The sequence below is a fragment of the Psittacula echo genome, assembly GCF_963264785.1.
Source record: "Psittacula echo genome assembly, chromosome: 5".
Taxonomy (NCBI): domain Eukaryota; kingdom Metazoa; phylum Chordata; class Aves; order Psittaciformes; family Psittacidae; genus Psittacula; species Psittacula echo.
Genome location: NC_137739.1, coordinates 83111201 through 83134033, shown reverse-complemented (window position 1 = coordinate 83134033; position 22833 = coordinate 83111201). Strand labels below are relative to the sequence as shown.

Here is a 22833-nt window from a genome sequence, read left to right as displayed (position 1 = left end):
AAACTACACTGCTGCTAAAACACGTGCCAAATAGTCTTGCTGCAGTGAGTGGCTCCTAACTTAAGTGACGGGCTTGCATGAAACTGGCTTTTTCCAGTGGTAGTTTAGAGCCAGGTGACAGCCAAACTGCTCCAGAAGCGGCAGAAAGCGCTGGGACAGGCGATACTCCTTCATGTGCAAGGTGTGGCTGTGCCTCCGAGGGGACTGGAGAGGACACGCTGCATCGCAGCCAGGAGAGCAGCACAGCGGGAGAGCATCTCGCCGAGGTTTCTCAATGCGTTTTCATGCTGACATTCTGTGAACTATGACATTTCATCAGAAGAAACGAATATAAATGAGGCATTATGCACCAAATTGTTCACTGTAGGCAAGGGGGAAGAGACGAGGAGGAGCTGGCAGCTCTTTTTCCTAGATGCTGTTTACTTAGGCGTGACTTGTTACGAAGATACACTGGTGCCCCACACCAAGGACTGAATCCCTTTTTCTTTTATTCCTTTCCTAAAATCTCTTCCTTCTGTGACTACGTTATTTTTTTCCTTGCAGCTCCTGACAGCTGTTGGTTGACACACACTTAACTTGTGGATGAGCTTAAGTGATTTTTAATCTATATTTAAACTAAGCGATTAAGCAAACAAACAGCGCGGCTCCCACGGGTTCGTTTCTCAGGTCTTGCCTTGCTCCTGACAGCTCACAGAAGATGCAGGTTTCATTTCACAACGCAGCGAGGAGTCAAACATTTGGTTTTGCAAGGGTTTTGTAGAGTCTGAGGTTTTTTTGCAGAGAAAGTCCATTGCATACCTAGAGCTGCTAAACTGACATCTGCAGGGACACATGTAGGTAGCGGGTACGGCAGAGAGCCCCACTGCACAACATGCTCCTCTGCCAAAATCAGCTCTCTGCCTGAGTGGGAAATGCACAGTCTTGGCCTTTCTCCCAAGGATTATAATTAGTACCAATTATGATAGTATTCTTCCTGATGTGAATTCCCATCCAGCAGGAACTAAGTGCAGAAGATCTAACTCCTTTCAGGCAGACCAAATGCAGATTTCAGGTACTGTTAGTGTTCAGCTGCTATTCAACTGGGCTGCACTATCATATGTAGCTTCTTAAACTAAATAGGAAAGCTGTGCTGTTACAGTACACAGTGAATTACAGTGGCAAACCATTTACATATTTGGCAGTGTGTGATCGTCACCACCAAATAAACTTTATACATCTGTACAAAGTCCTATTATTTTAAAAGCACAGTTATTTAGAGGAAGACACTTCCTTTTTCTGCCTATTTCTATTAATTTCTGCCTGTTTCTATTATTTTCTGCCTGTTTCTATTAATTTCTGCCCGTTTCTATTAATTATAGCCACTTTCTCACTGGAGCTGCGGCAGAGTCCACCAATGGGTGAAGTTAAAACCAGTAACTAAGCCAATTCGGATGAGGAGGAAACTAGGGCTTGTCCCTTGTGGTGGGGGCAAAGCTGTGATCAGCTCAAATTATTCCATGTAATTTCCCCTCCGAAGTGCAGTTACAATATTAGGAAATTGTGCTGCTGGGATTTTTTGCTGCAAGTGATCCTGACTTTCACTGGCTCCTGAGCAATACTGCACTGCTGACAACATCGCATTCTGCCTCCCTGCCTGATGTCATTTGTAACTCCACATGATGTGCGGCTACAGCCCGGTCTGAATCTGCCTGAAAGTCACGGAGTGGGAGCCACTATCACAGACTTTTGCAAGGCCCACTGAAGTACTCACATTGCCTCAGAAGCAGCATTGCATGTTGTGGGAGTTGCCAGACCTCTGTTTTAAAACAGAGCAGGCTCCCTTCTTACTAAGGGAGAGAGGAAGATTTATCAGCTACTCCTAACACGGTAGTGAGCAAACCCGGCCTTCAGCTTTACCTGTGTTTGTACAAGTGGGCTGCCTGTGTCAATACACTCCCTTTGCAAACGATGCCCTGGGATCACTTTTCTGAATCCTTTCAACAGAGCTATGTGTGAGAAACAGGAAACAATGCGAAACGGAGGGATGATGAGAACAGGCGACAATGTCATCACACCAGTATGACAGGAGAGAGGGGATCTAGACTGAGAGAGGGGCTAAACTTCAATGCAGGTGCCAGAGCAAACCAAATCCCGTGATGCCAAGAGATATGCTGAAGAAGTCAAGAATCAGCCACTACCTGGCCAGTTGCCTTCATCATCACCAGCAATGAGACAAGCAGTGCTGAGTCACCCGGGGTTTTGTCATGCACCTGAGTGTGCATCCACCCTGGGAAAAATCAAGCATAATTAACACTTAAAAGAAGTGACAGACAAAAGGGTGAAGCCCAAAGCTGAGTGGTTTCCCTTGCGGTGTGCCTTGTCTAGTCATAGTCACTGCAATCTGCAGGAAGTGATGTCAAGTGCTTCTTCGTATCATTTTCCACCAGTCTTGCAGAGGCAGAAATATCCACATCGCACAAGTCAGTGGAAAATCAGGTTTTGGCTATTTACAGAAAAATTACGACAGCTATAATCAATGGCAGAAAGATCCTTGTATTTGCTTTGCCATATAGAGCTCCTGATTGAGAGGGGCTCTGCAGTTTCTGAGTCCACAGCAATAAAAATACTTTATTGCCGATTCTATAGCACCTAATGGGTATTTCTGGTGCGCACTGGGGATGTGTGATTTTGAAATGCCATTTAGAAAAACAACAAAAGGAGGGGAAACAATGTGAGAATACAGCTCCCACTATCCTGGCCTCTGAACTACTTTATTGCTCTTTGGAAATAAAAGCAATGCCATGAGGGATGCACAGGGATGATCTGGTTGATCTGTTCATAGCCACCCTAGTTAAATGCAGAGGCAAAAAGCTACAACAACAATATTATAGTGCATTTTAAGATACCAGAATAATAAGTTTAAATGAAATGACAATGCCACTAGCATAGACAATATATTTGTGAATAGTCCCAGGAAAGATAGGCACCTATATTGTATACAGCCCCTTTCTCAAAGACAAATTAATCTCCTATCTGACTTGTACAGGAAGGAGTTCTACCTGTCCGATGTTCTATAAATACTTTAGAAGTCTGTTGCCATCTGCTGGAGAAAGTACATCTTTTAATAAATCAACGGATAAATGTGGGAAAACGGGCAAGGTTTAAGGCACTCAAAGCCCTTTCTTTAAATCTGAAACAGAAACAGCAAATTTAAGACTAAGGATAGGCTGGGAGACAATGCTCTGAGCTTAATTTAATTATGTCAGTCAGTGAAGACACTTCACACAAAAAGAGGAGTTAACACTTAACTAGAATGAGGAGGAGAATTAGCAAGAGGAAGGTGATAAGGTCCATTTTCCCCATGTGAAACAGAGAAAGGCAGGCAGTTAACACCTAACAGTGAGAGGCTGGGCTGAAGAGGGATCACTAAGAAAACCATAAAATGCTGTAAGACCACTGTCTCCACCAAGTTATCAGTTTCAGCTCTCAAGCTTATCATCCGTAGATCTCCTCCGAGGATCAGAACTGAGGGATTAGCCACAGGGTGCTGGTGGTGGGAAAAAGGTTTTGTCACTGCAAAAGCTTGGTTTTGTCCTTTCTCTGGTGTTTGTATGCCTATTCTAAGACTGATGGAGTGCACCTGCAGAGTTTCTATGAGGGCACTGTCATGCTCTGGAGTGCACGTGTAGCATCAACAGACCTTGATAGCTCCCGTGTGGGAAAACTTCTGTAGGTGTCAGAGGAGCTGTGGTATGCAGGTCTGAGTGCTGCTCTGGCATAATATGGTTCCACCCAGTGTTTGCTGGTCCGCAGGAAGTCTGCTTCTGACAATGAGTACGGAGCTTGGGACGTGGGCAAATGGCTAATGAATTGAGCTCCAGCAAACTCATGTCAAGCTTTGCTCTCCTCCAGTGTAAATTATAATTGTTATATGGCTTCCCATGAAGGTTCCAGTTCAGGTTCTCATGGGTAACTTGTGACACCCATGGGTACACAGCCATGGCTGTAAAGTTGGACATAGAATTCAAGTGGTCACTCAAACACTGTCACTGGGGAAGTGTCACTCTTGGGAAGTAGGTTACAGGGTTGTCTGAGAGTCTGTAACCTGCCTGATGGCCAGCATCTTTGTTGGTAACTTATGTAGGCTCTTGTGTTTGGGGAAGTACACCTATTTGCCTATGGCTTTTATGAATGCAATGTAATTTCTATGTTGATCACAATGAAGGAATGTTCTATATCCAGTGAGTGATGATCAGTACCACGTCTGTAATGGAAATCTGTGAAGAAGTCCAGGGTATAATTCAAATTATAACTGTGTCACTAGGTTATCTTGGGGGCAGTTCAAGTCATTTAAATCTGAGCTTTCTTCTGCCCTTACGTCTTCCCACAGCCATGTCTTCCTGCCCTCTTTTCTGCACCAGCACTTGTGTTTAGATTCTGGATCACAAAGCCATTTGCTGTGGGGCAATAAACTGGCTCACTCTGCAGTCATACATACAGTAATACTGGCACGAAGTGTGGGCCAGATGGGACAGCCAGGAATGACAGAGGCAGTGTTAGGGGAGCCCAGACTTAGATAGGCTTAGTCTGCTGGGGATCTGGACCTTGGACGCAGTATATGTCAATACCATTATCTAGAATCGGTTCCTCAAGGCAGCTGAAGAGATTAGTATGCCATACAGCATCCAGAGGTTTAGAGCTGTGTCCATAACTTGAAGAAAATGGTAACTGTTTAAGCCAAAATTACTGCAAGTGTGACCACAGCCATCCCAGAATTTAGGTTTCTAATCCAAGCACATCCCCAAAATCACTCACTCCATTCTCTCCCACAAGTCCCTCTTACAACACTAGACTTACACATCAAATGTAATGATCTGATTCTCCATGCATTCCTGGTGAATCAAAGAGCTCATAAATCTTCTGCCTGCAACCCTTACTCTGCCCTTCTTTTCAGAATACCAAATCTGTGAATGCAGCACTGGCATATAATTATTGCACATGTTTGTAAATGAAATTATCAGAGCAGATGATAGTGCAGATGGATGGAGCAGGTTTGTGGGCCTGGATTAGCTTTAGCTGATGTTTCACTTCCAAATAAGGTGAGAATCTGGCTTCCAATTTAACCACACTAAAAGCAGACACAGGTTTCTCATGAGGAATCAGCCCTAACTGGCAGTAACACCTGCCAGAATGAGAAACAGAACTTCTCTCACTGACCAAGATCACAAAGATATGTCCTGATCTAGGCTTTGAATAGAAACACCCCACAGAGCTGGACAGTGAGGCATTTGTCCACAGATTTCAAGTTCGCCCAATTTCCATATACATTTAAAGAATTTGTTTCCCCCTTACCAAATAACCCCTTCAGTCTTCTGCTGCTAAAACTGTGACTAGAAAGAGACATGTACATGCATCATTGTTGAAGGCAACAGGGTGAGACCTCTGAAATGAAGGTCAAACTATGCTCACCCCATTACTGAGGTGAAGCTGCGCTGATGCAGACATGCTCCAGGAAATTAATTGTCTCCCCTTTTTAAGAGGAGAAAAGCAAGAACTCCTTGGTTTGGGAAATCCTGGATTTGGTTCATCTGACTGAAGGCTATAATTGGTGATGATTGTTGCAAAGGGAATTAATGCTCCAAAATGTCCTGTACACTAAAGGACAGTGTTTGAACAAGAACAAAAGGTTTCAGACTAGCCACAGTGTATGTTAGACTGGAAATCAGAGCTTTTAGTCATGAGAGTAATCCATATTTGAAACAGGTATGAACTGGAGTGGTCAGGGTCAAAAATACCCACACTTTCAGATAGAGCTTGATAGGCACAGAAAGAGAACTATATGATGTGGTATCTACAAGAGTGGGAGACTGGATCTGATAGTCCCAAGAAGTCCCTTCCTACCTCATTACCCTAAACCTAATGTAGTTTGTGTGCATCTTTTGGGAAGCTGAAAGAGAACAGCTGCTGTTTATAATGATCAAGATGATGGGAGAGCAAAAGAGTGTGGTTTTGTTGTTTGGCTCAGAGCTGCCACATGAGGAGGGCAAACAGCAGAGGCTGGGGCTGGGCTCCTGCCAGCGCTTGCAGGCAGGCTGAGTCAGGAAGAGCCATGTTATGATTAAGCAAAGCAGGCAGAGGTGACCCTGCTGAGCACACCATGGGAGCCTCCAGAACCTGGCTAGCCTGGGGCCTGTGTATCCATCTCAGCCCTGGGGAGAAGGCCTGAGGCTGAGCAATGCAGACTGGAGCCCCAATGCATGGGGGTGAGGTGCCCTGTAAAGGGGCAGAGAAGGAGCAAACTGCTACTGGTGGTGCCTCACTGCCACCTGAGGTGCAAGCTAAGGGTGGGAGACTGCTTCTATCTTGTAATGGATCCCTCTCTGTTGCAAACTGTGCTGTACACTATGGGACAACACTGCTCTGTTCCTTAAGAAAGTGAAGTTGACATATAATATAGAATATATAGTGTAATATAGGATAAACATCTACATCTGTATTAATTTTATCTATGATGAAACCCAGAAGTGTTGCATAAGAGGTTAGTCTTTTTGTTAATGCCATTGTTATATAAATTCTGCTAGTTTAAGCTAGAGGGTGAAAATATAAAGAGTAATTGTTAGCATATCAGAACAAAAGAAAACCCCAGATTTTAAGTACTATTTAGTGATATGTAACCTGGGCCCAACAGTCTATACATCTGGGATAAACTTGCAGAGCAAATCTAGCACTATGGGCAGTCTTATGCGCTAACCCCATCTGCTGTACCACAAGCATTATCTTAGCAATAAAGCTAAGATTGTACCACTCAGTGCAACAGACAAGTCACAGCACAGGAGTTTGCACAGGAGTCTTTAAAAGCAGCCAACTCTTGGGTGCAATCAGTGTATCTCTAGAATTATAGTAGGTTGGAAAAGACCTTTATGATCATCAAGCCCAACCTTTCCCCAGCACTGGCAAGGCCACCACTAACCCATGTCACTGAAGGCCTCATCTACACGGTGTGTGAACACTTGCAGGTACAGTGACTCCAGCACTGCCCTGACCACCCTCTTGGTGAGGGAATTTTCCCTGATACCCAATCTAAACCTCCCCAGCTTGAGTCCATTACCTCTTGTCCTAAAAATACTGAGAAAATATAGTAAATACCGCATTTGCAGTGCTATCACAACTAAGCAATCCCAGTAAAGTACACTGATGTGCTCATCGAGGGATTTATCACGGGCATGGCTGCACGACAGGACAGTAGCGAGCTGAAGCTGCAGGCACCAAACAGATGCAGAGCGGCTGCAAACCTTGCTGTGTCTGCACGCACCCCATCACCGGGCAGCAAGGTTATACGCTGAGTAGCCATCTTTAAGGCATTATTAGGAACACGAAAATCCACACTGCTACTACAAGCAGAGCCGAATAAAAGCGCGCTCCGACCGCCATTTTCAGCCGGTCGAACGCCTTTCCTCAGAGAGAGGGGCGGTGCCGGGGCGCAAGCGCAGTGCGCGGCGGGTCAGGCACGTGACGCGGGTCAGCTGAGCGCGGGCGGAAGTGGCGGGTGGGGGTCTGTGGTGCCGGTGTCCGCCATGGCGTCCATTCTGGACGAGTACGAGGACTCGCTGTACCGCTCCGCCGCCGTGCAGCACAGCCGCACCAGCGTGGGCATCCCGCACTCCGGTAGGTGGGGAGCGGGGCGTGTCAGGCGGTGTGGGGTGCTGCCGGGTGCTGGTGTAAGGCAGAGCAGTCACCTCCGGTTTGGGTTTGCATCGCTTGTCGTGCGGAATGTTTTGATGCAGGAGATGCTCGAGCCCGTAGTACCCTGGGGTGCATCGGGAGGAGTGTGGCAGCGGGTTGAAGGAGGTGAATCTCCCCCTGTGCTCACCCCTAATGAGGCCACATCTGGAGCACTGTGTCCAGTGCTGAGCTCCTCTATACAAGGAGCTGTTGGAGAGGGTCCAGTGGAGGCCACAAGGATGATCAGGGGTATGGAGCATCCCTCTAATGAGGAGAGGCTGCAGAAGCTGGGCCTGTTTAGTCTGGAGAAGACTGAGATGAGATCTCATCAATACAGATCAGTATCTCAAAGGCAGGTATCAGAAGAATTGTGCCAGACTCTTTTCAGTGGTGCCCGGCACGGGATGAGGAGCAATGACCATAAATTAAACCAGAAGAAGTTTCACCTCAACACGAGAAAGAACTTCTTTACATTGAGGGTGGCAGAGCACTGGAACAGGCTGCCCAGGGGGGTTGTGGAGTCTCCCTCTGGAGACATTCAAAACCAACCTGTGTAATCTGCTGTAGGTGGCCCTGCCTTGGCAGAGGGCTGGACTAGATGATCTCCAGAGGTCCCTTCCAACTCCAGTGATTCGGTAATGCAGGTCATCTTAGCAAAACTGAGATGCTGGTTATCTGTGGGAGGGCTTTATAAGGCCGTAGGCCCTGTGGTGTGTAGTGGTGTGTGTAGGAAATGTGTATGTGAAGTGCCTTCATAGTCACAAGTTATAACCACACCTCAGTGCTATTCAGTTCAGGACTTGCAGTAGCTGAGATCAACTTGTCGGCTGTTTCTTCCCCTCTGAGGAACCCAACTGTTACAGTATTCTGGCTGTGTGCAGAGCTGTACCTGCATGGGGTTAGTTTCCAAACCCAGAGGCAGTTTACCAAAGACTTAGTTGTTAGAGCGGTTAGGTTAGTGGCAAGGTTACTGCTGAAGAAGGTTACCAAGAAAGCAATCTGTATCACTGTTAAGCTTTTCTAACAGGTCTGTGACGCTTTGGTACACTGTACTGTCCAGGGAGGTGTACAATCAATGTAAAGTAACGGTGTGATGACCAGTTAGTTGTTTCTTTCATGGGAGAGAAAGCAAACAGATGGCAAGTATATTCTATAATAAGTTCAAGGTTTATTAGGTTCAATGACTGTTCCCTATTTGATGTCATCTCACAATGGTTTATTGAGTGTTTGGAATTGGATGGGCATATTCCCTAAAGTTTTTTCCTTAAACAGTGTTGCTGTTAGCCTTTGGGGAAACTAGGTTGTGATTCTATATAGGTGTTAAGAATTGATGGATTCTGTTATACTATGTATATTATTGAGTATAAATACAAAGACAGAATTACTCATTACATGAGTCGAGGTACTGAAATAGGTATGTTCCCCCTGTTTGTTTTAACATGCATAGTTATTTTGTTGTGTAATGTTAGATAAAGAATAAGTGTCCTGAGTGAGTGTTGTGCAAAACAGTGTTGGGATGAGCTGTGTTACATAAGATAATTTTTCAAGGACTCAGCTTTTCTTGACTGCTGCAACCCTGTCTCTAGTCATGACTGTTACAGTTGAGAAATCTGCCTGTTTGCTGACAATTGATGTTGGCGAAGGAAGTTTGGGAAACTGCTGAATCGCAAAGGTACATCCAAACCAGGATTTTACTTGTCCTTAAATCAGACCTGGTAATTTTGGATGAAACTTGGGCTCCTAGAAGTTGTGGGCAATCTGAAGTTGACCTTGGAAAAGGATGCAACTAAATAGCTAACTTCCTGAAAGCAGTCCTTATGGTTAGGTTGGAAGTTTTGGAAGTTTAAACTTACTCCTCTATTTCAGTTAATGTGCATGTTAATGTTTTAGTCCCTGTGCTTGTTAAACTGCAGGTGCTGTTTCTCAAGTTGTGGATAACCAAGCAGTGACCCTGTTGCCAACCTAAAGTACTGCTGCATTGTAAACTTCAAGGACTGCAGTTCCAGCACAAAAAGACCTATTTAGACCTACCAGGCTTGACTGAAGTTTGTGAGCTTAGATCTTTGAACAGTTTAAAAGCTTTATGGAAAAATGCAGATTTGCCCAGAAATCAGGGTGGGAAATGCTGCAGTAGAATCTCAGCCTGAACAGAAGGAGGACATTGGGGTCAGGATGAAGGAAGGCACTGTTTGAAAGAAATGCATGTTATAAAATAAACATCTCTTTGTATAGAGGACTGTAAGTTAAAGAAGTTAATCTTTCTCCTGCTACAGACACTAGTTGAAATCTTCATGTTAGTGGTGATGATTCTACAGTAACAACAACTAGCAATAGTTGTAACTGATGCAGCCCTGAAGAGTCAAGAATGCTGGAATCCAACCCACTGGCTTGAACTATGGCTGAATTATAAAAAACTCCAAAATCCAACAAACACAAACCCTCCTACCCCAGCTCTAAGCCCCTACCTGTGTATAGATACTATTTATTCCCATTCCTTCCTGTGTCTCAGTCAGCCTTGTTTTGCTTAGTGGCAATCTGAAAAACAATTCAGGATTGCCTGAGTGACTGTGACTTGGTGACCTGTTGGTGAGTTTTTCCTATCAGAGTAATCCCTCCTTTTTCTATATATATAAATGTGCTTATACTTACTGCCTAGCTGTTCAGATGACATGATGTGAATCTGCAGCTTGAGAGCTTGGTCCTCAAGTTTTGAAGCACAGTTCATACCAGCAAATTTAAACTGTGGCATTGCAGCTCCCTAATCTGAAATTAAGAGCATGGAATCGTAGAATAGTTAGGGTTGGAAAGGACCTTAAGATCATCCAGTTCCAACCCCCCTGCCATGGGCAGGGACACCAACATCTGCTTTGCTTAACTGGAAATAAAGGAATGCACATCTGCATAAGTGGGAAATGTTTAAGATGTGGTTCAATGTGTGAGAAAAAAAACGTATGTGCAGAGCAAAAGCCTGCCTACTCAGATTGTGGTTGCTCTGTCTGTTCCTGTATGTGCATCTTTCCTCTAAAACAAGAATCTTTTAAAGATCCTGCAGCTGGTGTAGTGGTGAGGTGGAGTCAAGGAGAGAAGGCATTGGTGGAATAGGCAATTGAAGGATTCATCATGTTAGTAGACTTCTTTCCACTGCTACACTGGCTTTTTCAACAGCAACAGGGCTGAAATTAGAGATTTTCAGGGTAACCTGTGGGAGGTTATAGGCATTGAGTGTGGTTTTAGTGGTGCTGTTAGTCCCAGTCTAGGAGTGTAAGGCCTATGCTCTTTAGAATGGAAGTAGTCTATTGCTTCTGAGATACAATTCCAGGTTTCTTTTTTCTGTAAGTTTACATCTTCCTGGTTAGCTGCTTTGGCCATGAATGGCCTTAACTTGCTATAGCGCTTTTTGGGTTTTAATATTCCTGTCCAGGCTAACTGCTGCATGCATCTGCTTGCTTTAGATATCAGTTCATTGCATGTGGGTACTACCCACACTGGTATACCAGTGGTATACCACTACCCACTGGTATACCAGTCTGTCTTGCTTTTGAGCTTGAGGTAGCGTGGTCAAACTGATCCTCTGCTCTTTTCTTTGTGGGAGGCTTATGTAAGACTCTGCGTATGGGAAATTCAGTCCCTGGGAAAACTTGTCTCATGGGACAGATATGGGTGAAACTCTGTGATAAGATCTGTTTGTGGAGGCACACGTTCCAGGATTTTGCTAATGAGTGTCATCACTTGGGTCTGGTTTTATACGAATGCTGCCTTATTTTGCAGTTCACTGGCATATCTGAGCTCTTTTGTAGTTTTTTTGGTTCCTCATAGGAAGACCATAAAGAGTGCTGTTCTCATTTAGGAATAGAATGGCACAGTCTCTGCAAGTCTTATGGTTTTGGATGCTGAGGTTTACTCGTCTTTAATGAAAACTAAATCTGTCATGCTGCTTCTCTGTGCTGCCACATGGTGTTACAGCTCTACTTGTCTTTCAGTTTGTTGACTGCTTGCCTGTGGCTGGGCTTTTGTCTTTGATGTAGCCAAAGGTATGAGTTTAAACTGCATCTTGTGCTTTGCCCATCTGCATTGAAGATCACAGAGGGTTTTAAAAGTACAGACTTCTAAGCTTTATTTATTCAGGTATTAATATATTTCTACAGAAGTATGTCACTTCTCTCAAGTCAGACCTTACTTCTCCATTCTTTGCCTTACCCACTTTCATAAGTAATTCCTCAACATGTGTTCCTATGGATGCCACATTTCCCAAGCTGACTGGGACTAGACTGACTAGCTGAATGCTTAACTAGTCACATGAGCTAACTTGCTCTGGTTGTACACTCCCATTTTCAGTTCATTGATTTGTCAGGTTTGCTTGGTTGAACTTAAAATGCAACATGTGTCCTATAAGGTGTCCATATCTTATCCAACTTCAACCCTTAACGCTAACCTTAACTGGGCATTTCTTAGAATTCAGGCCCCGTTTTTTTAAAGGATCTGAGGATTAGGTTAGTCTGGCTCCATCTGGGGATTTGCCATGAAACAGTAAACCAGTCTGAATGGGTTTTGGATCAGGAAGCAATTTTTGCCAAGACTAGAGCATTGATTCAGCAATCACCAGGTCTTGGTTATGGCTTTGGCTCTAACAAGTAGTTCACATGCCTTCCAGCTGGAAAGCTGCAATTAGGATAGTGTTATGGTTGGTAAAACAGGGTTACGGCAAAAGCATCATTGTGACCTCCAGCTGTGTTCCCTGCGGCAAATAATCCAATAAACTTTCCTCTGTGATGAAGTCTGCTGTGTGGATACAAAAAAACCTCAACACAGCTTTCAAAATAGCTTTAGTTTGTGAATGATGGGTGTCAAGTATGATAGCTTGTTTAATCCCAACATGGAATAAGACAGAAGTATGTTTCAATTAACACCATAATGGTCTCATGGGTTGCTTGTATGGGAGTGTCAAACCAGAGCCTTCTTTGTGTCTTCTCTAATACCGGCCATTCTTTCCTGTCTTGAGCAAATAAACTGTCAACCAAGGAAAACAAGTGTCTTTGTGATTCTGCTCTCATTTTCAGCTTTTTATGCAGTTTATGTGACAGTTTTGTGGCTTCCCCTGGAATTCTGTGTGCTTTCGAATTAATGTTAGTGACAATTTTGCAGTTCTGTGACAAGGCAGTAAAATGTATTGCTCCTTTTCATTCCAGTTATACATACCCATGACAAGGCAGTAAAGTGTATTGCTCCTTTTCATTCCAGTTATACATGCCCATGTAAGTGCTGCTCTCTGTGCTCATGCTCCCTTTTTAGTATAACCCAGAGCAGGCGATGATCCTTCTAGTTTTTTAGGTTAGAATTTGATGTAGTGTGGGGTGGTGGTTGTGGGGTTTTGGTCTTGTTTCGGCTTTAAGTGTTTGTGTTCTTTCTCCAGGATATGTGAATGCACGTCTGGAGAAGGAAACACCAATATTTAACAAGCAAAGGATTGATTTTGCTCCTCCAGAGAAAATTAACAGCTTAGTGGTCTCCTCTAACCAGCTGTGTATGAGCCTTGGCAAAGACACCCTTCTCAGGTAACGCTGACAGAGACCTGCAGTTATTGCTTATTTTCTCTTGCCCCTTTCTTTCTCTTTTCTTTTTTCCCTGAAGTTGTTAGAGAACTTACAAACTGGATAAAAAGCCAGATGGAAACCCAAGATGGAAAACAGTAAGCAATTACGCCTACATGAACTGTTGTTGGAAACATGCTTTCATGGTTTCTGTTTGCAGGATTGATCTTGGGAAGCCAGATGAACCTAATCAGGTGGAGCTGGGACGCAAAGATGAAGCCAGAGTCTACAAGATGTTTTTGGACCACACAGGTAAGGCAACGGACTATGTATGTTTACAGACAGTGGTTGGCAGCAGATGCAACTGAATGTGCATAACAAGAGCTGGCGAAAGAGTTCTCTTTCTGTTCTGTAAATAAGGAGAAGAGGTGGCTCTTCTATGGGCAAGACTCCATTGCCCAGGGGCTCTGCCTGCTAATTTGCCCCTGTGCTATTAGGAAAACACACTGGCTTGTGTGTATGTTGTTGCTTTGGACCTCTCTGAAATGAACACATGCAATTAGTTCTGAGCGAGGCTGCTAAAACCAATTAAAGGAAATCTTTGCAATCACCCTGGGCTGTATCTGACTGTATAAGACTTTTAAAAAGGACTGTAAAACATCTGCAGCTCACTGTAGCCTTGCCTGATTGTAAAAAACAAACCAGAGGTTTGGAAAGGGATGCTCATATCTGTCACCAACTGCCAGGGATAGGAGAGAACTCTGGGAACTGTTTATCCTTAGAACACTTACTGAAACAGAAGAACATGTTCTTGATGAAGCATCTGGGGCTAGTAATTTAAGTTTTCCACACATGGACTACCATTCTGATCCAGCATGGAAATCCCCTGCATTCCAAGGAATGTTTGGGAAAGTCTTAGGTTAAGTATGTTGATATCAGAGCTTATCAAATGTGTGGATTAGAAGCCTCAGGAATTTGGCTTGCTTCGGCACAGTCTTAATTTGTTCTCTCCTTCTCTTTCCCATACCCCTCTGCTGTTGGCAGGCTCCCATCTCCTGATTGCTCTGAACACCAGTGAATGCCTTTACCTGAACAGAAGTGTTCAGAAAGTGCGAGCACTCTCCCGCTGGAAAGGCCACTTGATTGAAAGTGTGGGCTGGAACAAATTCCTTGGTACAGAGACCAACACTGGGCCTATCCTGGTGGGGACAGCCCAGGGGCAGATCTACGAGGCTGAAATCTCTGTCAGTGAGGGAAGCCTCTTCAGCACTAATCCAGACCAGTACTTCCGGCAGGTCTACACTCTGGAGGAGGAATCAGGACCTGCTCCAGTCTGCTGCTTGGAGATTGAACGAGGAATGGAAGGGAAATTTTTTATTATAGCCACCACTCAAAAGAGACTTTTCCAGTTTGTTGGCAAAGTGCCTGAAGGGACAGAGCAGCAAGGCTTCAGCTCCATATTTGCTCTGCATGCTGACCATTTGCCAAGCTTCCGGGAGTTTCCAGCCAGCTTTGGTTTCAGTGAGATAGCCTTTTACACCCCAAAACTGCGTTCCAACCCACGTTCCTTTGCCTGGATGATGGGAAATGGTGTTTTGTACGGTACACTGGATTATAGCCGTCCTGATTCAATTTTGAGTGATGAACGGGTCTGGGTTTATCCTTCTGATATTGACATAACTGTGAACAAGCCAATATCCATTGTACTTACCCAGTTCCACTTCTTGTTGCTGCTGCCTGATCGAGTGAAGGCTGTATGCACTCTGAATGGGCAGGTTGTTTTTCAAGATATGTTCCTGGAGAAGTTTGGTTTACTGACACGCATGATCAAAGATCCTACAGTCCAGCAGATCTGGATCCACACTGAAAAAGTGGTGTTCCGCTACCATGTCCAGCGGGAATCTAGAGATGTGTGGAAGATGTATATGAATATGAACAAATTTGATTTAGCCAAAGAGTATTGTAAAGATCGTCCAGAGTGCCTAGATATTGTGCTGGCAAAAGAAGCAGAGCACTGCTTCCAAAACAAGAGGTATCTAGACAGTGCCAAATGTTACGCGCTGACCCAGAACTACTTTGAGGAAATTGCCCTTAAGTTCATTGAAGCCAAGCAAGAAGAGGCCCTGATGGAGTTTCTGATTAAGAAGCTGAGTAACCTAAAGCCTTCTGAGAAGACACAGACCACTTTGCTGACCACATGGTTAACGGAGCTCTACCTGAACTGGTTAGGTATACTGGAAGGAGATCCCTCACAGCGAAATCTCTATCTCGATACACGGGAGAAGTTTCGCACATTCCTGAGCAGTCCTAAAAACAAAGACTGTCTGTTTAATAACCGGGCATCTATTTATGAGCTGTTGGCAAGCCATGGGGACACAGAGCACATGGTCTACTTTGCAGTCATCATGCAGGACTATGAGCGTGTAGTAGCTCACCACTGCCAGCACGATGAGTACGATGAGGCTCTAAATGTGCTGTCCAGGCACAGAGATGAGAAACTGTTCTATAAGTTCTCTCCAGTCCTCATCCAGCATATTCCCAAGAAGGTAGTTGATGCTTGGATTTCTATGGGCTCTAGACTGGATGCTAGGAACCTCATCCCAGCCCTTGTTAACTATAGCCAGAGTGCCAGCACCCAGCAGATCAATGAAGCCATTAGATATATGGAGTTCTGTGTCTATCAGTTGGAGGAAACTCAGCAAGCCATTCACAACTATCTGTTGTCTCTGTATGCTTTGTGTCGGCCGGATTCACTGCTGTCATACCTGGAGCAAGCAGGAACCAACCCAAACAGGATCCACTATGACCTGAAGTATGCATTGCGCCTATGTGCAGAGCATGGGCACCACCATGCATGTGTCCATATTTACAAAGTGATGGAATTATATGAGGAGGCTGTGGATCTCGCCTTACAGGTATGTGTGTGTCTGTGCATGCATGCAATGACATGTAGAAAAGTTATCTTGAACAACTGAGCATTTGAGAGGAACTGGACAGATTCATCAGTACAGGAGCTGTGCAGCTAAGTAGGAAGAAAGACCTGTCTCTGTTAACGTACTTCTGTGCTTTCATGGTTGTTTTGACAGCTGACTGTGACAAGCCATAATTGAAGGTAGAGGCATGGAAAGTACAAGGGGGAGTACTGTCTCTAACATCTAACATCTCTAACATCATGGCTTCAACATCTAAGCTCAGTCTCTAACATCAAATACTTTTAACATATCTGCATTTATGCAATACTCATATAGTTACTGTTCAGGATTCTAATTAATTCCTATTCCTACATGATGATAATTATCACAAAAGAATGCCTTTGTCAGCTTAGTCTGACCTTCAAGGAGCTATTGGATCTTCTTTATTGACATTGCTATGTTTTTGCTGAAATGTGTGGCCAGAAAAGATGCTATGACATGGATTTGCCCTTATTGTAGTGCTAGGCTTTGTGGTTGTCTGCTGGTTAGCAAGCAAATCTTCAAGGAGACTGCTGGTGGAGAGCAGAGGTGTTTGACATGTAAGCAAGGAGCAGGCCAGTAGCGCAGCCCTAGGCAATGAGATAGCAATAGAAGTTATCTATTAATGCCTCCTATGATGGATAGCAGGCTTTGAAGTTGAATGGTAGATAAACAAAGAGGGAAGCTTACCTCGGTTTCCTTGTCTGTCCAACTTCTAGGTGGATGTTGATCTTGCCAAGTCCTGTGCAGATCTCCCTGAAGATGATGAGGAACTCCGGAAGAAGCTCTGGTTAAAGATTGCTCGCCATGTTGTTCAGGAAGAGAAGGATGTCAAGAAGGCAATGGCCTGCCTCTCCAGCTGTGCCCTGCTGAAGATTGAAGATGTCTTGCCATTCTTTCCAGACTTTGTCACCATTGACCATTTCAAGGAGGCAATCTGTAACTCCCTGGAGGACTACAACAAGCACATTGAGGAGCTGAAAAGGGAGATGGAGGAAGCCACACAGAGTGCCAAGAGAATCCGAGAGGACATCCAGGAAATGAGAAATAAGTATGGCTCTGTGGAGCCTCAGGAAAAATGTGCTGCTTGTGACTTCCCACTTCTAAACCGCCCTTTTTACCTTTTCCTGTGTGGTCACATGTTTCACTATGACTGTCTCCTCCAAGCGGTGTTCCCAAACCTTCCTGCCTATAAACAGGCAAAACTTGAAGATCTTCAGAAGAAGCTGGCAGCTACCAGTCAGCCTTCCAAGAGCCACCACCGTCCCAAGGACACAGATACCATTAGCTTGGGGAAGGGGCAGCAGAGCCGGGAACAGATCAAAGCTGACATTGATGATATTGTGGCAGCTGAATGTGTGTACTGTGGGGAGCTGATGATCCGGTCAATTGACAAGCCTTTTATTGATCCCCAAAAGTATGAAGAGGAGATGCAGAGCTGGCTGTAGTTTTCCCAACCTGCAACTGTCAATACACAAGAGCGGTTTTGTTCATAACTTGTGAAGCTTCTGTGGTGAGAATATAATCTCCAGAAGCAGGAACACAGTGGCAACTGTTGAACTCTTAATAAAAGAGTAGTGGGGTCACTATAGTGAGCTAGTCTTGAAACGTGGAGAAACAGCTATGGCTGTCTAAGAACTTGAACAATAGTTAAGAGTTAACCTACTGGAATATATTTAGCAGATGTTTTCTGCTTGCAGTTCTTCTGAGGTTCTCAGTGTGAAGCTAATGGAGTGCCTTGTTGTCCAGAAGGAATTGGGAACAACCTATGATTTGTCTTCCCTGTTGTGTGGTATTTGTTTTGGTGAAGACAAGCTTGAAGGAAGAGGTAGTGAAGACTAAGCAGTGTAGGCTTCATTCATCATCCAAAGCTAGAATTGCCTTCTGTTTCCTTTTTGCTGAGTGTCTATAACCACATACATGGAAAGGACATGAAAGGACAAATGCTCTTGCATATATATTTTGTATTTGTGTAGCATGATGCTTACATGTTTCTACACAATGTAATACAAGAATGTGTATAATTCTCAAGCAGGAGTGTCTCATAATACACATTTGTCTGAAATTTAAGGTGTCTAATTCTCTTTCCCACAAGCTATATGGACAAAACCATACATTTCAGTTTTCTCTAGCTACTGTTTCTGGCAGGACTTTGTAGCCTGTTCACCCCTTCCTCACTATCTGCATCCTATTTCTAACATGGCTGTCTTTGTATAGTGAGTCTTGGTTTTGTCTTCACCCAACCCAAAATTTATATATACAGTAGTAAGGTTTCAGCTGGTAGATATTCTGCAAGCAGGATCACAACCTGTTTGTATTGTCCTGCTGTCATCCACCACAACCTGCACTTGAGCACTGGACAGGAGATCCTGTCGTAGGTTCCCTCAAGGGTAGACTACAGAAAAGTTCTGTTGGTGTGAAATTTGCTTTGCTATTTGAAGGCAGTACCTAGTGACCAGGCAGTCTTTTGCCTTCCTGACAGTATTTGATACTTTCTGGAGATGGTCACTGCAGGTCTATTGCTCCGACTTGGGAAATTTTTCCCAGAAGGTGGAGATCACTGCATTGTGGGTGAGGGAACATACCATCATCTTCAGTTGACTTAGCAAGGATTCCTTGGTTTAGTTTTGAAGAAACTAAAGTTTTAATGAAGTTCTGCTGTTTGAGGCTGAATCCCAAATGTAGTAATTGGCAGAAGGATGGAATAATCTAAATTAAAAATGATGCTTCCTGTAATTAAGGCAACAGAAAACACCTTCTCCTGCAAAACTTCTTCAGTTCTTTCACATGAATGCATGTGCTTGAATACCTCCCTGTCTGCTAGTCATGCTCTTTGTGGCACTGTAGAAATGGGTCTTCACACCATTGAAAGGGATTATAAATCGGTTTCTTCAAGGAGCTGACCTAAGAATGTTGATAACTGTACAGCAGTCCAGAAGAACATCCATGCTTTCTTTGGGAGCTTCAGCCTGGAATAAATGGATCTTATCTGTATAAAATTACGTGAGTAATAAAAGCTAGAGCTAACAGTAGGAATACCTGAGGTTTTGAGATCCTCTTTTCATTGTTGGAGCCATGGGATAGGCAATCTCATTGCCACCTGGTAGTGTTTGTTGTTGCTTTATCAAACCACTGTTTCAGTGTTCAGAAACCACACATGCTGTAGTTTTCTTTGGCTCTGGATAGCCTTTTGCTTTGAGTAAGTCAGTGGGTCTGCCAGAAGAATTTGTGATGAAAACTAAATATGATGTCTTTTGAAGTTCAGCATTAAACCTGTTGTAACTGGCTGCTCCTGATTCATCATCTTTTCATGTAAGCAGTGTGATGCTTAAAGTTGCATATGTCATTCTAAAGCAACAGTAGCCCCTGACCTAAACCAGTTTCTGATCAAAGGCAAGTGGCCATTTTTCTACCCTTTAGCAGAAACATGAGTAGCAGCTCATTCTAATGGAGTCATTTCAAGTTCTTTTCCTTGAGACGTTCTTAATACTTGTTCCACCTCTTTACTTTTGGGTTTTTACAGGGTCCTTTCTTGGTATATTGGTATATATATTGGTATGTTAGAATTATTCCATTCTTTTCCTATTAGTGCCGCAGAACAGTTGCATCATTAAATGCTTTTGTTGTGCTCTGCAAATTAGCAATATTATTTGCTTATAGACCATTTCAGAGAGATCTGCTTGTCTGTAAGATTGGAAGAAGTGTGTGTCTGTGGGAACTGAGGCATAGCAAGTAAATAAAAGCTCTCAAGTCTTTGCCTGAGATGGGGTGATAGGAGAAGGCACCTGAGGAACTACTGATTGCAGTCTTGGGTATTAATAACAGAAGTAGAACTATGTTGTTTAGTTGTAGTTTAAATTACTAGTATGCGACAGTCTCTAAGAGCTGTAGGCTTGTGCACCAGATACACACACCACAAATGTCACACTTTCTCATTATTGTTGACTGAAAAATCTTCTAGGTCATTCACTGTCAAGGCTATGGAGAGCATTAATGCCTGCAAGGACTCCAGCAGTGATTAGATGACTAGTGCCAGTAGTACAGGAAGCTATATAAAGGTATCTGCTGAACTTTCCTTACAGTGTCACATGCTTCAAAAGTTTCAATAACCGCTCCCCTGTGCTTCTGTTGTAGCATCACTCAGTGAAAAAGGTGAGGGATTTTTAGGGGGAAGTGAACTTACTGTACTCCTGTAAATCTAATCTGAGATCTTTTCCTCCTTGCTTTCAGAATAGCATTTTTATCTTTTCTCCTTGTAACTTCAGCACAGTTACATTTGAGAAATCACGGTCCTTTGTATGTTTATTTTAGCTGTGAATGAACTGTGTACCAGCTGTTACAAATGGTGTGCCCTTGGGCCTTGTCCTTGTCTGTGTGAATAACCCCTACCATTTACTGTAATGCAGCTAGAGAACAGCATAACCAAAAGGGCATAACCGTAGAGCGCCAGCCCTCTGTTACCAGAACAAATACCTGTAGATAGATTTACACTGAGGATATTCAGCTGTGAAGGCAAGGCCTAAAGCAAACTTGTGTCTGCTACCTCACCTCTCCATGGCTTCAAGCAAGGGATTGGTGAAATGTGGAGAGATGGAGGAGATGATGGTGAGTGTGTGTTATGGAAGAGTTTGTAGAGATTTCAGATGCAGTCACTGTTGGCCTGTGTGGTTGGAAGCAGCAAACAAACGCTTAGAGCTGTGTTTTATCTGAATGACTGGGCTGTAAACTAAGGGAGGCAAATTCTGAACAAGCCACTAGATGTCATTGCTGTCCGTTTAAATACTGAAGTTTGTTGCAGAGAAGCAAAAGGCGTTCAGTAGCAGAAGAAAGAACTGTACCAAACCGTGAGGAGCTGAAGCAGGTTCCAAGTGCCTTGGGGGGGCAGGGTGGAGAGAGACCTGTAAGGAGGCAAAGATGCTGGGAAAAATTGCCTTTAACTGAAAGGCAATTTCAGTTCATAGTTCACCATTTTTCAGGTTTTGAATATCAAAAGCTGGATTTATTCAGTTAACAAATGAGTATTGATCCTCCTTTGTTTAACTGCGTTGTCGTGTAAGTTCCTTCAGATGTAGCTGATTTAGTAAATTGTAGAGACAGCCCCTGGGCTTAGAGTTACAATATTTGGTGTTCTTGATCTGGCCATTTCTGCTTCCTCTTCACCCTGTCTTGGCAGCAGTGATGGTAGAAGTGAATGTGAGCCAGCTCCTTAGTTGCCTGGGTTCACATGTAGTGTGTTTTGTTAAAACTGCCAGTAAAGCTGGATTTGTAATACAATATTGGACACAGACCTGCATGAACAGAGAAGTTGGTGTGTTTGCTTTTGCCTCTGAGCTGCAGGGTCATAATCCCAATTATAAGCAAGTGGGAATGGGAACATCTTGTGCTCCATCAAAATCAGATGTTGTAGTTTGACTCAAGACTGTAGTCATGTATTAGCTTGTAGTTCTTGGAATGGGTAGTTCCCATTCACTGCGTTGTCACTGTCAGTGTATATACTGTCTGTGTTTACAAGTGCAATTACTTTGCTTCTAGCGGTAATTATTGGGAAGTCTATTGTTCTTTGCATCACTTATCCAACAGCCCTGTCCTGAGCAGTGGGGTGACAGACTGAAAACAGACCTCTTCCTTGCAACGAGTGTGCTGAGCTGAAATTCGAGGTTTGAAATATACAAAATTATGGAATTTTGGATTTTAAATTAGGATTATTTTTTTTATTCAGATGGATTAAGTAATTTTCCCCAGGAGAGATGGAGTACCATGTGGCTCACTGTGGTATGTGTAGTGTTTATGGGAGAATCCTCATAAACGTATGGCATCCTCAAAACAGAGAGAGGCTGGTCGTGATCTGTCTTTTCTGTACATGAGGAAGGGAGGCCCTACAAAGGAGAGGGTATGGTGGTTTGTCTGAACTTTATGTATCTGACTTCAGAGAAGCTTCCCCAGGGGAACTGTGATATTGATGGATCTGTACTTTTCACACTGAGGTGCTGGAGAAGAAAAAGGTAACTTCGTTTGGAATAGTAATTTTGGTAAAATTCAAAAGCTCAGTACTTGAAAGCAGAACATTACAGGAGTGCCTGTGGGGTTTGCAGTGGGTTATGTATGGGTTCGGCTTCTAAACTATCTGCTGTCTCTGTGCCCAGGCTGGAGTTTACACCTTACGAACCCTCTATGATGTGAGCTTCATGCCCTTACTGTGATTTTGAAGACTCATGATACTCCTTCATCAACTCAGTGTTTGGGTTTTTTCACTCCCAGGTCTCATGGAGGGGCATCAAGCTACTTATTTGACGCTACCAATGAGCTTTAAAGCACCCTGGCCCACAGCTGTTTTTGAGTGGAAGGAAGGGAAGAAGATTAAACAAAATTGTTAGATCTACCTGTTGAAACTGGTTGGGATGAAAAGGAAAAGGGGCTCAGGCGTTTCATGGTTGGAGCAGCTTGTTTGAATAAGACTGAACACTGGTTGCTTAGGAACAAGGAAGCTACAGGAGTTACAGGTACAAATATAACTGATCTCTTTGTTATTGTGGGGCAGCTCAGCAGAGGACAGTTTCCAACTTGCAGCAAGTCAGCACTGGGTTCAGACTTGCTGCAGTGCTTCACAGCCACTATGGTAATGGTTGTAGGGTTGTTTTAATTCAACACTTGAG

The 22833-nt window shown here is 43.8% G+C and overlaps 1 protein-coding gene across 1 annotated transcript; it reads left to right on the top strand.

Annotated features, from left to right (window-relative positions):
* The first annotated feature begins 7507 nt into the window (after window positions 1-7507).
* Window positions 7508-20715, top strand: VPS18 (VPS18 core subunit of CORVET and HOPS complexes). The gene is made up of 5 exons (XM_080619624.1): window positions 7508-7644; window positions 13112-13253; window positions 13450-13541; window positions 14274-16144; window positions 16900-20715. Exons 1-5 carry the CDS (start codon window positions 7554-7556, stop codon window positions 17626-17628), a joined length of 2925 nt encoding a protein of 974 aa, XP_080475750.1. The 5' UTR covers window positions 7508-7553; the 3' UTR covers window positions 17629-20715.
* The last annotated feature ends 2118 nt before the right edge of the window (window positions 20716-22833 follow it).